General features: G+C 40.8%; 1 protein-coding gene across 9 annotated transcripts in view; it reads left to right on the top strand.

The window, feature by feature from the left end:
- Obsc (Obscurin) overlaps nt 1-17,110 on the top strand; it is a 63,151-nt gene that overhangs the window by 137 nt on the left and 45,904 nt on the right. For 4 of the 9 annotated variants that reach the window (XM_043421283.1, XM_043421280.1, XM_043421282.1 and 1 more), the window contains exons 1-2: nt 6,887-13,968; nt 15,139-15,254. In XM_043421283.1, the coding sequence (XP_043277218.1) occupies nt 9,289-13,968; nt 15,139-15,254 (4,796 nt within the window). In that variant the 5' untranslated portion in view covers nt 6,887-9,288. Of the gene's footprint in view, nt 1-3,314; nt 3,387-3,726; nt 3,819-6,886; nt 13,969-15,138; nt 15,255-17,110 lie in introns of those variants that run through there. The other 5 variants (XM_043421288.1, XM_043421287.1, XM_043421286.1 and 2 more) reach the window with 3 other exon arrangements.

Here is a 17,110-nt window from a genome sequence, read left to right as displayed (position 1 = left end):
GTGAGTTTTTATGTTTTTTTTCAGTGCTTCCCGTTCTCTTCCAGGCGAATTTGATTAACTGAGTTCTCCGGAGAGTTTATTGAAACTGAATCGATCTTTTTGTCTTTTATTACCTCCTCCTCTTCGTGCGCTTCTCCTTGATCGTGGTGCACGGTTTATCCTATAGGAGAGCTCATCAAAGTTCTATTTTTATTCGGCTCTCTTGCCGGCTCATATCCGTGAGAGCGAGCAAGACATTAAACGCGTGTTGTGCAAGTGTCGAACCGCGGGGGTTCCCAAATACGAAGTTCGGATTTTCCATACCGATTTATTTTCGCCCTCATCCCTCAATTTCCTCGTTTGTATCTTTAGCAATTTTGGTCAATAAAAGTTTCTTAAAGATCGGGTCGTTTGCTCGATTCCTTGATAATTTATCAGTGTATTTGGGTTTTATGTACTTTTCTGAAGCAAGAAAACAGCAGAGGGACGAATCAAAACTTGTTTACGATGGTTTATCGGTTCGTTCGAATAATCCAAAATCCAAGTTTTCCTGCATGGTAGCTGCATCGTTTTGTTTCATTTTAATGCACATTTCTTGTGGGATTAACGAAACTGAGCTCTACTCATAACTGCAAACACAACAGGATTCAAATCAGTTACTTTTTTGCACGAGCTTTCAGAACACTTTGAGAACGGTTCGTCGATCGCGGATTATATTTTGGTCGATTTGTTTTCTATAGCTCCAAATCGATCGCAGACCCCAATGTGCACATTTGATCGCGTCATATAAAACGAGTGCAAGATCCACAAGTGACCCCAATCTAGCACTGACGGAGTTTGAAGTTTGGGCTTCGACGACCCCACGCAATATTTTTGCTGCGAACGCCCTCGATCTTTTACTCTCTCATTATTTATTCAATTTTTCTCTTTCCCTGCTTCCAATAATCTACGAATAACCGTCGATGATATTTTCAGTATGGATTTCCGAAATGGTGGACAAAATATGAATCAACCTTTTTTGTTTAAAAAACAAATAATAATTTTCTTATTGAACCGTATATTTCTGAATCACTTTCGTCATTGACGATTTGAATTGATCGAAATTTCGTTTTTCACTGTCTAATAAAAACGATTTTTTTCTAAAGAAATACAAACAAGTAATAATAGGCGGTTTACAAAGTCAATTGATAAGTTCGGCCAAGTAAAACTCGTGTCAACCGACTCGAATGACAATGCGCAATAAATCCTAGCGAGCATCACCACAGATCGTTAAATCTTTCGTGAACAACGAATTTTCGGGACGTCTCGTCGTACTCGATCAATTTCAAAGGCTGCTACAACCTTGAAAACATTTTCATCGCCTTTTTCTGAGTTCAAGAATTTTCAAAGCGTCACGAAAGTTGTCCGAATGTCTCAATTTCATTCGCGATAATTTACGTTCACTCGTTGGCGAGGATTCAAGTAATTAAGGCAAAATACAGCAAACAATTAATCTCGATATTTGGCGGGCAGCTTGCTCGCCTCGAATTGACGAAACGTTCTCTCCCGTTGTTACATATCTGAATTTTTTTTTCATCCAATAATTCAATAATTCTTCACTTCATTGGCTTTCGAGATTCCACGAGACCTCTGAAGAGCCCGATTTTCAGCTCAGTTTCTCCCATCTTAAAACGTATCGAATTCGTCCGAAATCTCATAGGAACCGTGAAAAACCTGTGCCGATACGTCAATCGAACATTTCTCGAGCAACGAAAATGAAACGAATCTTCCACTACAAATTCAACTTGACTGGATTGATCCTGGATTGAAAATTTATTAAATAAACGACATTAAACTTGTAACGAAACGAAATTGTGTGCTTACGTATTCCAACGGCTCAAGGCTGAGGGATGAACGTGAAATAGGCACGGTCTTGCACTATGTATTTCGTGTTGGCACGGTTATTACATCGTGTGCGTCGACTCATCTTGTATATAAGATGCTCCAACGTGTTGCCCGAAATTCCGGCAACTCACTTTGAGACTGAAAATCTGTAAATAACCAAAAATCCACGTGACAATATTCTTGGGCAAAAACAAACTGACATATCTCACCATGTTTTCTTCATTAATCGCATTACCTTTTTAGTTTATTTTCATTGACCCATATACTTGGAAATGTCGTGGGGATGCTCCTCAACCTTGAGCTATTTACGCCCACGCGCGCATTTCAAAATAGAACGACTCATAATTTTTGGAATTTCTGTCTACTTTTACGTGTTTTTATTGATTAGAAAAATCTCTATCACGTGAATGTGAAATTATCGGGAGAAGGAACTTTTTAATGTTTTGAGAATGGAAGAAGCCGCCATTTGTCGTTTATTGAACTCATCGAATTTATTCATCTTGTATACATTAAAAAATAAAGCATTGAATATTTCAGCGCGGGTGAAATGTGCGAAACAATTTCCATCAACAATATTGATAGTGATCATTGACATTCGATTCGTGAAGAAAATAACGCTTTTCCTTTTATTATCAATAACATGAGAATTAACGAAAGTGACCCAATTGAGGTTTGAAATTGTGAAAAAATGCGGCCAGTCTCGCGGCCGAAAAGACCGGCGGCGCTTATATCAACGACCAGCCAATCTTTTGCAGACACACGAGATCGTGTTTTTCGCTCACAACTCGAGCTGGAAATAGATATCGCTCAACCGCTCGGTAAAAGGTTGAACCACCGATTCTCGTCGAATCTATAGCTCTGACTCGATCTGCGATCGAACAATATTCTTTGAAAAACCGTCGAAACTTATTGCAAATCCGGAAGGCTCGTATTTTAAAAGTCAAATTTCTTATTAAATCATCGAATAAATTAATGTGTGGGCTCTTAAAATTTGTTCTTTTTTAGAGACAGAGTCACCGATATTTTGATTTCTTATTGTTATTGTAAATAAATACTAAAAAGCTTGACTAATCATTGAAAAAAAGTGGTGCTGCAATTTTTATAGATTTTTAATAATAATGGAAGCGAAGCAAGCTTTAATGAAGCACTGGCGAGTCGCTAATTATAACTTCCTCGCGTTTTGTCAGGTTCCTGCATCGAGCCGATAACTTACCAATCGCCTTTGAAAATAGTGCTAAAATCTCATTAGGATTCATTGGCGAGTCTCCTTTTAACAGCTGCGACTAAATATAAAAGCTACAAAACGTGTTCGAAACGTCGCTCGGAGGTGGCAGCACGATCTTTCAGTACACTGATTCCTGTCAAAATAAAAACCCTCTCGATAATATAGTTTTCATCCCTCCGAAAACTATTAAACTTTATTCTCCAAAATATCTTGTTTCGTTTTTCAGAATAATGACGTAGTGTCTAGTCGATAATGGCATCCAGGAATTCGTCCATAACTACAAATAAAAGGAAAAAAGGTAAAACACAATAAACTTTATTAAATCCATTACAAAAACCGGTTGAATACGCCCTGCAAAATAATCATCCCTAAAACTTTAGCGATTACTATGCTAAAAAGAATTTTCAATTAAATCCGCGCAAAATCGAATTCGAATTCCCGGATTATTGAAATATGCGAGAAATGAATATTTGATGAAAAAATAATAATTTTCGAATTTTATAAAAAAATTGTCTCAAGAAATAAATGAATTTTCAGTTCAGTGAGTTTTTTTCGAGGTTTTTTTAGCGCCTGTCTTTTAGCATGTGTCTTTAGAAAATGAATCATAGATCGCTCCTTATTGATGCTTGATTTTGTAGAGTTTACGGCGGAACTGAGTCGAGTATTGGTGAGCGGAAGTTCGACGATTCAGGAGACGATAAGCAGCATCAGCGTCGAGTCCTGCGGCGAGGTGAATTTTCATTTTATTATTTTCTCGATTAATAACGTTTGGGCGGTGTGGGCCAAAGTCATTACTCAACGATTTATCATTTTGGAGGATGTGAAAGCGGGCCTATACGAATGTTCGGGCGTTCGAGAGGTGTCAGATTAAACGTGGCGTATCCAATAGTCTGGCTAATAAAATAAATAACGTCCGACGCAATTGTACACACGTGTGTGTGCTTGCATTCGTTGCAAGTCTGACCATACCACGAGCACTGCTACTATTTTTTGTTACGTCACCACGCGAACGGACCATCTAAATTAAACTGAAAACTGAACGCACGCGCGAGCTCACACCGACGTGTATTACCAACGCGAACAAAAATTGGTTTCGTGCCAGAATCCTCGACTCGACGAAAGAACTGAAAACAAAAAATCACCATGACTCTTCGCACTTGCGGCAATGTGCGGTACTATTTTTCCTCGTTTTTTTCTCTCAGTTCCTCTATTGTCCGTCACTAAAACAGTGGCTTAAAAATATGATAATAAATTTATTGTTCGAATCTCGAAAATATTTCGACCCGTCAAACTGATCATTTCATTTTATTTATTCGCTCTCGCGAATATCGAAAACTTTTATTGAAATTCGAGGTTTTTTCACGTCCCAGTGTTCAATGGATCGCTCAATTTTAGACGTGGAAACTTGCTAACGTTTTCATGACTCAATGAAAAATTCGAATATATAAAAAATTGATGTAGTTTGAGTAATTGATGAAAGTGACCAATGTAATGAACCCATAATCGTGATTCGTGAGAGTTGAGTAAAATTCCATTGACTCAATTCCTCCGCCATGTGTTTCGATGGAGCTCGTCGCTTTGATCTTTCTCACAACATATGAGTAGACAATGTCGATCTGAGTCAGACCGCGTTTCAGTCCAAACGGTTTATTCCACTCTGATTTGTCGTCGAATATGAATTTCAAGATTTTGGCTTTCTATCAAAAATGGCACACGCGGTACATTAAAAGTATTTATAATTATTTCGAGCTAAATTGTGACGAAAATAATATCGCCAAATTTTTCATCCCCCACTTCCCTTCTCTAGTGCTTTTTATAATTATTCTATTCCTACTGGAGAAGTAAACTTTTGCAAGTGCGTGGTGAAAAAAACTCTCCAAAGCCAATTAAATTGTAATCTATTGGATTTTATCGCCTCGTTGGAAAATCGATTTTGCTACAATTCGACGATCATTTTAATCTTATCGAGTTAGAAAAAATTTAATAATTTCGGATAAACCTTTTGTTCCACACAAAATTTTACGAAAAGAGGAGCTGCAGGGAAAGGAATTCCTACAGTTATAATGTCTGGCGGACGCGAACGACCGTGTAACAACCCTCCGTTTGATTTACTCTTCCTTTTCCTCTCTCTCGCTCTATTCTTTTTCTCTTTCTCCCGCAATTTGACGTGCTTCCATTTTATCGTTTACCGGTCTCTCGTTTGCCAACAATTTGATGATTTCAGAGTTTAACAACCGTCACGAAAACCTGAAAATCATGTGTACGTGTCACACATTGTAAACGAGAATTATAGCTATAAAGTATTCGAAGCATCGTTATTGACGATTTGTTTGATTCCTATAAGTAAAATCTATTCACTGTTTCAATCCAAATGAAAAAAATTTATTGATTGATAAAGAATACCAGAGATTTTCACTCAATAAATTTAATCAATAATTGATTTTTTATATATTTTTTTTCTTTTCAAAGGAAAAGAAAAGGTAGAACAGTTGAAACAGTGGAACTATCGTAAAGAAAAACCATTCTTGGCGCTTTGTCATTCGGCCAAATTGGCATATATGTAGGGACGTTTTCTTCACAAGATTCGAAGGATCATAAAAATTTCGTCAATTTATACGATTGATTCTCGTGTCTGACCGTGATCTCTTTTATAACAGCCATATTTGTGATTGACGATGAGGCATAAAATACAAATATATATATCAATGCCTTCACCTGAGCTGCATTTTTGTTGACTCAATTTATCGGTTGTTTAGAATTCATCTGGCACGAGTACTATACACAATATTTATCACACTTTCTTCACGAAGAGAATACAAGATCTTCGGAATTCCCCTCGTCGACAAAATTTCACGGGTAAAAGCTATTTGATTTTTCGAAAAACAACACATTCGTCTTTTTCGTTGTTCCGGCAACTCGTCACAAACGATTTCACAATCTCTTTTGCCATTTATTCCAATCAGGAAACTCGCCCAGTTGACTCCGACTTCGCAGGATGAAATTTTCGAAAAATAAATTTCCTTTGTGCCCCAGAATGACGCAGAAAAATTGAATTTTTCTCTCAGTTAGTTTATTTATTTTTACGTATTTACCTTCCTCTTGCTCAAGCTCGAAATTTCTTCTGAGTGCGTGTGAAGCTCCACAAATATGAAAAACATCGAAAAAGTTTGCTGACGAGGCTGCAGTCTTGAAAAGTTTTCCGTTATTGTGTAGTTTCGAAATTGTACCCACAAAAAAAAAACATTTGCGTCGCGTGTAAAGATTTTTTCTGTTACGAGTTTGCACACGCAGATGTGGTAAATAGTCGTAAAACGGTGAAATAAAAAACAATCAGATTTGTACTGCGACTTCTCTGTTTTTCTTCTTGCGCTCAGTTTCAATTCAAAAAATGGATGTTGTCACAAACTCAACTCTTGGAAAGTCTTCAATCATTTTGTGATTGAAAAATTGTTTTGAAAAAAATTCTTACAAATTCACGAATATATCTTACGAATTTTGTAAAGTGAATTATGGAAAAAAAAAACATGTGCGTCACGTGTCAACTATTTTTTTCTCTTTTAAGTTGCACCCAGATGTGGTAAATGGTCAAAATACTGCGAGGAGTTTGTACTCGAGCTTCGAAAGATGTATTGGGGAAGTAAAGAAGGGTAGCTATTTCTGGTCGTAGGGAATGAGATAGAGAGAGAAAGAGAGAGATGGAGAAAAAACGTGCAGTAGCTGAGGAGAGTCTCGGCAAACGCGCAAACGGCTCTTAGCCGCACTTCGGGTACATTTTAGTCTGGCGTTAGTCTCGCTCGTGCGCCGCTGTATTCGTAGTACAACGATAAGCTTTTTTGTTTTTTTACTTATTCTGCTTTGTTTTCTTCATATCATTCTAATTCCCACGAAAGAACGCCCAGTCCGGTTCATCAGAGGATAGTTGTCGCTTAGATTCGTGCCGGAGTGACTCGCAGCGTCCGAGTAGATGCCGAAAATTCATCTTCGTTAAACACCGACTGAAACCCCTCTTGACTTCTTAAAAAAACAAAACCGTCCACTCGCGAAACTACCGAAACGAAATTTCGTCGTAAATTATTCGGATTACTGGCTGTGCGATACTAAAATTTACCCTGATACGAAAATCTCTCATTATCCAAAATACGAATCGGTCACCAGCCCTTCAGGAAACAATCATATTTTTTATTTTTACGTTAATCCTCGCTCGACCATTTCTTCACGCGTTTTTTCAATAAAAATTCATAAAATAACGAATTTGTGACTACTTAAGTGATCCCAAAGAGTTAGGCAACGCTACGGAGTGTAAAAAACAAAAGATATCCTGATTGGAAGATTTTTTAATCGTAAAGATATATGATTACTTTGTAACATAACAATGGAAAATAATAAAACTATTTGTTGTGATTCGGAATTTCGAATTTGAGGACCAAAGTGACGTTTAGCGATTTTCATAGCCTACGGCTCCGTCGTCAGAACTGAAGAGTGTTCAAATTAGCGAGTGAAGAAAATATTTTAAAAACATTTGGTTGAAAACCGAAAATTGGAGATTGACATTTAGAGGGTTACGATTCGGTGATGCACGTGAAGCAGACATTTGATTATAGGAAGAGAAATTTGAGTGACTCCGCAGAGTTCGAGAGACAGAGTCAGGTCGTAAAAGTTGCTGTACTCGGTTAACTCGAATCGAGAAAATTGTGACTTATGGTGTATCGTTATATGAGAAACGGAGAGAAGACGAGATTGAGGAAGAGTGACGGAGAAATAAGAAAACGGGAGGGAGAGAAAGCGCGAAAGATGCGCCAGTATAACGAAAATAGACCGGGGTTTCCTGCGGGAGGTTATGTGTAAAGTTGAGTGAACTGTACACCAGGATAAACCGTATATATTTCGGGAGATCTCAGAGTTACGCGAAATCCAAAATTTTCCACTCGCGAGTGATGGCTCTTCCCCGAGGAATGAGTTTCATCAATTTTCCCAATTGACAAAAAACCACAAGAAACGAAAGCGTTGAGTGGTAGGCAAGGAAAAAAAGGAGTGCTCGCACGAGTTTAAAGATTTTTTGTGCTCCAAAAGAATTGCTTCGCGATGGTCCGCAATGCCCAATGAATTAGCCTGATCTACGATGCTCGATGAAATTGTGGAGCCCAGAATATTTAATTATACCTCGAAGATAAAGACACGATAAAGAGATAAAACTGTACGAAAAACAGTAGATGAGGCGAAGAATCGAGGTTGAAAATTGGTGCCGAGGTTTCCACGGCGAAATCTCGCGTGCAACGATATACACGCTGCGTATAAATTGTTCACCATCTCTTCGAACTTTTATTGTACAGGTTGGCTACGGGCTGAGGTCCAAAACGATAAATGAATGAATCGAGCGTGTAGGGAGAGAGAGGGAGAGAGAAAGAACGAGAAAAGAGCGTGAAGCTCGTTGATAAATTTATTGGATTACGAGGTTTTGACATGACGTGTGGTATTTTTTATATCTCTTTTATTCGGTCACAAAATCCTCGAGAATTTGCGATACAGCAAATACGCGAGGGCGAGAATTCATAGATAGAAAAACACAAAATCAAGCGTGCGGTAGAAGGAGAGAGGCAGAAAGAGATAAGTGAAAAGAAGAGAAAAAATCTTGCTCTCACTCGCGTGACTGCCCAGCGTGAAAATAACCGAAAACCGCCTCCGAGCGGAGCGATGATAGCTCCCACAACTTTTTCCCTCTTTCCTCCACGAACACGCACACTGCGAAGGTAGACGAGATGTACTTTCGTTTACGTTGATGAGAGATGATCCCGCGAGTCCGTTGACTCTAGTGAACTTATAATTGATTATATCGTCACCAGTGACGTACAGAATTTCGCTGAACCAGTGCGAGTTCCAAGTGAAACAAAAAGGAGAAAAGCGAAAAATGCGAATGAGAAACGTTCGAGTGTGAAAATGTCTCGACGCGAAGAGTCCTCCCCTGTGATGAATGATGACTCGCCGCCTATTAGTTACACCCGCAATCGAGAGACAGAAGTAAAAAATTTCCAAGAACTTGGAACGGACTCCTCAATTTAAATGTGACATTGAATTCAGAGAAAAACTTTTTTCTCATTTTTTTCATTTTTCATGATCGAACGAGTACAAAAGAGTTCTAGATTTTGGCTGAGTCAATGAAGCGAATGAACATTTAAACCGACGGGGAAGGTCGAAATAACGAAATGTCGTTTTGCAGGATAACGGGGAGGAGTAGGGGCCTCCCCAAACCTAATTATTTTCCTCTTTTGCCACCGATAAGTCCAGCCGATGCTAAGAGGTTTTGCCGGATAACCGGAAAGTCCTATGGCCTGCCAACTCATCATTACATTCCTGTGCTCCTCGGTGTTCATACCAACGACAAATCCAAATGTCGAATTACCAACGTATCTGACACACTCGGTCAGCATCATTATACCGGCGGATTAATATTGGGGGAGAGGAAAAAGCACGTTATTCTGAAGGACTATCGGTACGTTTTTCCTGTATTGAAGGACGACGATGAGCAACAAAAAGTATTGAGAGATTTACTGAGCGCCAAAGAAACGCGGGACGAGGAGAAATCGTTGAAGTTCGTTTATACGGTTGACGAACGCAGATGCAGTTTAGTTTTCCCCGCTAAGTTAGAAGCCGCCGTTCGGGATGGTGACGTCAGAGACGTCATGTTGTCGCGGGATTGTGACACCGTCTTACTCCGACTGAAACAAGGCAAAAACGTATCCGTCGATTTTCGTAATCTCGACGTCTTCGAAGATCTCTACGATGGCCTAGGACCTCGCCAGGACGTTCTTAAAGAACGCGAAAAATTGGAGCATGAAGCGAAAAAACGGAAACGAAAACGCGCCGCGGGTCTCAGCTATGCGAAAAAAATATTTGAGGATAAGGAGAAAGTTGCCGATGAAGAAGAACTTCGAAAAACAAAGCAACTTAAACTTCGCAGCATCAGAGAAGAGACCAGATTGAAAGACGAGGAAAAATTCGTCAGATGGAAACACATCGATTTGGAGAATGCTCGTTCACGTGCTACACAATTGACAACAACTTCGGAAAGTCGGGAAACAATAGCAAAACATTTAACAACGAGCTGTGATTGGAGAGAAATTGATGGAAAGGCAGAAAAATTCGACGGGATGCCTTTGATTGACAAAATTCCTACTCCGGTTCAAGCTGAACCGGAAATCATAGATCTTGAGGCAACCGAAATGGGAGCGGTGATATCTCCAATTTCAACTGAGACCGGTGGTCTCGAAGCCATTTCCGTTGTCAAGCCATTTGTTCCGTTGAACGTCGTTCCTGATGCGGGACTTCAACATGCTCTGGAAACGATTCCTTCTCACGAATTGGAAGAGACCGCCGATGTAACGTCGAAATTTTTAGCCGTTGGTAAACAGGCACTCGAAGTTTTGCCGAGAATCGAAGAGATACCAGAATTGGTGAAGAACGTTGGAGATGGAAAAAAGCACACGATGCACAACGTTAAGGGCTTAAAGATCGATGTGGAGTCTGCTCAGAGATTCGTAACTGGACAGACAGTTGAAACACCATCCGGACCGATATTTGTTCCAGGGCAAACTCTTAAAACACCCAAAGGCAATGCTTTCGTGCCTGGTTTCACGGTCCACACTCCAGACGGCCCTCTCTTGATACCCGGACAAATAGTTACAGTAGCAGAAAAAAGCGGTGAGAAAACACCGGTCTTCGTTGCCGGGCAAACCCTCCCTACTAAATGTGGTCAACGTTTTGTTCAGGGGCAAACGATCCACACGAGCGAAGGAGCCAGATTTGTAACCGGACAAACCGTCCTCACCGAAGAAGGCCCAAAATTCGTCGCCGGCCAAATTGTAACGGAGAATAATTTCGTGCCAGGACAAACCGTTCTTACCCCAACAGGAGCAAGGTTCATGCCTGGCCAAACGGTGACCGATCAGCATGGCGAACATGTTTTCATGCCCGGACAAAGCGTGGAACAAAATGGGACTTGGACATTCATAGCCGGACAATGCCTCGCATCATCTACCGGAGAATCGATGTTCGTACCAGGACGAACTCTGGTAACCCCGGAAGGTCCGCGTTTCGTAGCGGGTCAAGATGTCATTTCGAATACAGGTCAATCTCACTTCGTTCCTGGAATCGCTGTCGACTCTAACGGCGGGCTTAAATTTGTACCTGGAACTACCTTAGAAACACCACAAGGTCCGAAATTCGTGGAAGGTCAAATGATGAAAACTCCGGACGGAGTGAGATTCGTGCCAGGTTCTACAACAAGCATCAAAAGTAGTGGGACCTTTGAATTTGCAGCAGCCAATAGCATGAATGACTTGGTGTTCATGGAAGCAACTCCAACGGGAATTCCAGTAGACCCAAAAACTGCAAGCGCCATTCCACTTTTGCAGCAGCAAGAGGTGTATGGTCATATGGTGCAAACGGATGACGGGGTTGAATTCATTCCCGAATGGACTCAGAAATATCCCGAAGGGAAAAGAATCGTGCCGGGTCAACTGGTGCGCGGTGGAAAAGACAGTCCCAGGTTCGTACCTGGTGTTATGACTGAAGAGGGATTCTTGCCGGGCCAGATAGTCATGACCGAAAAAGGAGAACAGTTTGTCCCTGGCCAAGTCGTAGATACAAGCACGGGTCCGAAATTCGTGCCTGGGCGAATGGTGGAAACTCGAAGTGGTTCCAAATTCGTTCCAGGACAAACAGTCGAAACGGAAGATGGTCCACGTTTTGTTCCCGGCCAGATTGTCCAGACGAAAGTTGGCCCCACGTTTATTCCCGGTCAGGTGATATCCATGGAGGACGAAGGTTCGAGATTCGTACCTGGGCAAGTTGTCGATACGCCGGAAGGTCCCAGATTCGTTCCGGGGCGAGTGGTAGAGTCAGGAAAACACGGCGTGACCTTTGTGCCTGGTCAAATTGTACAAACGGAGGAAGGGCCGCGATTCGTTGCTCCTGATCTGACAGATACCCCGGAAGGTGAGATGGAATTCTCCGTCCAGGGCTTCGAAGTGACTCCTGAAGAGTTGGGGCTCTTAAGACCCCAACATCTCCAGTACAATGCTCGTTCCCACATTCATCAAGGTGAAACAAGCATCGACGCTCGCATGCTGCGACAATTGTCCGAAGCTGGAATGTCAGTCGGTCGTAAAGTGCCAGCCAATTTGCCGAATGTAGATGTCGACGTCGATCCAACTGCTGTTGCTCTTGAACACGCATTGGTCATTGCTGAACAGTTAGGATTGCGAGGGAACTCCGCAATCCAAATGGCACAGGTGACATCGACCATATCACAATTGGCAAATAATATCGTGAAGCAACAACAGCTGCAGCAATCAACGACCATGGTAACGAACGGAAAGCAATCGTCAGCTTGGCTCGTAGCTAATGGAAATAAGGAAAATGGGAGTGGCGACAGTGGAGTGAATTGGTTAACGGAGGCAGTGAAAGCTTCGATAGCAGCTGCCGTATTAGCGATCACTGACAGCAGTGATGAAGAATCTTTGAAAAATGGTGAGCCAACCGATCAGAGCTACGTTCTGTCATCCATCAGCGAAGCTTTTAACGTAGTACTGCGACGAGGTTCAACCTCGATCGATCAATCAGTCAGCGAGGTTCTAAAAATCCTTCTCGTGTCCGATAATCGTACGACTCTGTGTCAGGAAGCGATGCTTGATCTCCTCGAATCGAGTAGCAATAAAATTGATATTCTAAAGTCAACGGTAGTGGGACAAACTTTAAAAGATGATATTGTCATGGAGAGATTATCAGCGGTTTTAGACGAGGAAGTTGGCAGCGATCTGGTCGGTTCGGCATTCAGAAATGTTTCAAGAGGCGATCCGGAATTGGTTTCAAGAGTTTTGCAGAGAATATCCCAGGAAGTAGGTGGCGTAGCGACGGAAAAAGAAGCTGCGGAGACTCTTCACAAGGCGATTGTCCACGCGGTGGGTGAATCGAGTGAGTTGCGAGTGAAGGAACTTTTGAGTGACGAGGGATCGCAGGTGAGAGAATTGCTTCTCCAAGCTGTAGGGTTGGCCAGAGCCCTGGGAATGTCTTCCACAGCCAGCAGTCTTTTGGCGGTTATAAGCGACGACGAGTCCACCCAAGTTTTGGCTGGTGACAAGTTGACTCTGGACATTCTCAAGAGATTGACAGTGATGAGAAAATTGGCCGAGGAAAGGCCTCAATTCGTCAGTGCGTTGAGAGACTTGTGCAGCGATCCAGAATTGGCCAGAACGGACCCACGCTTGAGAACTCTTGTCCGAGAAAGCGCCGCATTGATGATTGTACCGGAGGAGATTCCGCTCAAGTCCTCGGTCGACGTGCCGTCTTCGCTCTTGCGGGCGGAAAACAGCCTTGCAATGGAGGAGTTTTTGATGAGACGTAGACACGGACCATCGAAAATCTTTATGATCCTGAAGCAGGGTATTCAAGCTGTCGTACCGAGAGAAGCTTCTCGAGCTGTGCTCACGGGTCAGGTCGCTTATACAGTCCTCGATGAAAATGGCATTACATATTTCGAGCCTTTACACGTTTTCTCTGCACTTCGTCTGAACAAACCAGCCGCCCATCGCTTTTCAATGTATGCATGTCCCGTGGCCGGTGACGAGGATTATTTCGATGCCGAAATGACATCGACCTTGACCATCGGTAGCGTATCAGGAACGTCGACCAACAGCCCAGATGGTTCTTGCAACGGAAACTTCTCTGGCTTCCAACAACATTATCGGCAACATCAAGAATGCGCCACCAACGGTGGCGTCACTTTGACGAGATCCGATCGTACTGAAGAAATATCTTCGAGTCCCGAAAACACACCGAGCTTTCGTAAGCTCAGCAGCCTTTACGCCGACAGCTGCTATGACAGGGTAATACTTCAGGTTGATTATTACATGGCTCAACATCCATCCTATACTCTTTCGATCTTTCACTCTCGAAATGTGACGAGCTGTTTTTTGACTACTTATTCGGTTGCCAGCCTTCTGAAAGACGAGCTTTTGTCTCTCGAGTCCCGTGTACACTTCTAGATCACGAAATTGAGTCTTACAATGCAAACGGAGCAACGAGCTTGTGTGATTTTCATCATTTCATCTGGTACATTTATTCGGATCATTAAATAAATCTTATAAATTATGTATTTCGCTTTTAATAAAATTTTTCCGTGCTCTTGCTTGCGAGCTATACTCATTCGGATATTATTCAATCGTTCCAATTGCGAAAACACGATTAGGCAGCTCGGATGAGAGAATCACCTTTACGCGCACTCGATTTTGCCTCTGGTTGAAGCTACTTGGATATTTGATATAGCGCTTGAAACCACTTGTTAATTCCCCGTGACTGGTACAGATATAGAAACATCAAAAATAGAATTAACCACTCCGGAATTGGAAATGTCATGTCGAGAGCACGAGCGTTACTTCGCTCGTGCATGTGTGAGCACATATTTACAATTCGCATCACTCTCTGTACACTCTCGTATACGCTTGATCGCAAAGATCATTTACGTACGGAGAGAAACTACGGTATTTCCATTACTCACTCAAGAGACGACACAACTTTGCCATTAGCGGCTCAAGCACTTTCCTTGATATCCAGCTATTCGCCAATTTCAACGCCCGATCTGCACGCATCCTGTTTTTTCTAATGACAATGCAAAAATTACTGGTGGTTGAGTATTTTAGCGTTTCCTATGCTATTTTAGCTCTGCTTTCGAAATCATTTGATTTCTCGGTCGTATAATCGTCGTATGGTATATTCTCGATGACGTCTGCGTGCATCAAAGCTCGAGTTCTTTGAATATTGCGCTCCGGGCCTACGAAATTCGTGTCACAAGCCTTTTGCTTCAATGAGGAGAACTTTTAGCTGAACAAATCTTTGCCAAGGTTTCCAATTATAAGTGATTAATGAATCTCCAACTCGTTCGAGTCATTGACGAGTGAAATAACTTCACATCTCATTGAAAATTAGAATATTCGTTCACGTTTTGGTTATTCGGTTTTGAATCGTTGAATACATAAAATCCCATCGTTACGTTGCAGAAATCCGTGGAAAATTTTATCGTCATCAAGGATTACGTCGCCGAGGACGATGAAGGATTTTCCGTGAATGTCGGTGACATCGTCGAAGCCGTTGATTATTTGCACGATTCTACCAAGTGAGTGGAAAGTTTAAGGACACCTAGCATGAACATAAACAAATGGAAATTCCATTAATATTGTTTTGGATAATCAATTTTTAGCTCATCGATGCATAAACTTTATTTTCTAATCTTTATTCAAGTCGCTTTGTTATAAAAATCACAAAATTTCCTGTTCCTCGAGCTTTTTTCTCTAGACCTAATTCTTCAGATAGGCAGCACGACAAATGTATGTATTATTTCTTTGTTCTCAATCAACTTCATGGTTAATAACTTTATTCGAATACATCTCTTTTTATAAATACCTCCCCTGAAAATAGCTGTATGAATAATTAAACTGAGTTGAGACATAAAATAATATAACAGTTGAGACACAAAATAAAATAACAAAGGAGAAAAAAAGAAAAAAGTCGTTTCGATGACTAGAAGCATTATCTATCCTGAATATTTATAACTAATGCCATATTTGCACGATGAGCCTATACCATACACGGACTTAACACGGCCATTGTACCCCCGTCTGCGCCATAGTCAATTTAGGCCACACCTCCGTGTCAGATCCCATGGTAATTAGGCAGCTTGGTTACTTTTCCGAAAATCGATGCTACAAATGTGTTTTTAGCATCAACTGCTTCAATCAGTTATCATTAATGAAATTTCGTCGGGAGAGGGTGATATTTTTCATAAAAACCATAAATTATGGGGTTTTGAAGTTGTTGGAAAAATGTGATGAAATGGGTACATTTAAATACGTATTTTATGGAGTTCACATTAGGACAGGTAGACCCCATAATCGATTTTCAGAAAAGCAACCAAACTGCATAATTACCGAGAAGAATTTTATAGAATGGTGACTCGATTTTTCCAAGTTTTTCTCAAGAAAAGATTTTTTTTTTTTTTTTTTTTTTTTTTTTTTTTTTTTTTTTTTTTTTTTCATTTGAAAAAACGACTGTGCGAACTCCAGAAGTTAAGTTTTTAGTTGACCAACAATTTTTCCTGATTCAGTGAGATCGTGTCAATACATCGAAACTAGACTTTCTTGCTACTATGTGAATGAACTTTAAAAAGTAGGACTCCTCGATTTACATTCAAAAAAGGTTCCGACCAATTTTCTAGGGATCGCATTATATAACAACGAAATAGTGAAGTGAAATGCGTCCACAAAGGCCTCCATATTTGATCTACCTCTCAAGCTCTCAAAGATAGGGATTACTGATCAAGAAAATTTCTTCCATTGATGTACGTGCGCTAAAATTTTTTTAACTTTTATTTCAAACATGAATCCATGTTTGGCAAAACCTCATCGTGAGGTTTTGCTGAAACTCGTTACGACTATCGGTTGATCAGTCGTCTCTATATATACTCCTTGAACATGAATTTATTAGCGATAAATGTTCTTTCTATCGCAGCTGCCGTTTCGATTACACTTGAAAAAATACAGATGTTGAATCTTAAAAAATGACAAGCACTCCCGAGAACCTACCGTCGACAAATGATGACTTTCTCATTCCACTCCGTTTGCTTTTCAAAAAGTTGAACGCAACCGTTTTTCTACAACTTTGTGGCCATCGCGATCTGAACACGTATCTTGTAGAAATTACTTTACAATTTTTAACTATAGTACACTTAAATAGGGAAGCAAAAGCCCCAAGACATATTGGGTTTGAAAGGAATTGTGAAATCAACGGTGTAATTAAGTTGCATAGGTTTACGCACTGGATCGGGAAATTGTCCAAGATTTCCTTTCTTTTTGTACTGCTTTCGCTTAAAACTCTGAGGAGTAGTCGTAACTCGAAAGATTTAGCGTTAAGAATAAAACACCAAAGGAGAAACTTTTTCAATTCGTCTAAATTTTTTTCGCTGGAACTCGAAGA

The sequence above is a fragment of the Venturia canescens genome, chromosome 6 (genome assembly GCF_019457755.1).
Source record: "Venturia canescens isolate UGA chromosome 6, ASM1945775v1, whole genome shotgun sequence".
NCBI lineage: Eukaryota > Metazoa > Arthropoda > Insecta > Hymenoptera > Ichneumonidae > Venturia > Venturia canescens.
This window is presented reverse-complemented; position numbering and strand designations above follow the sequence as displayed.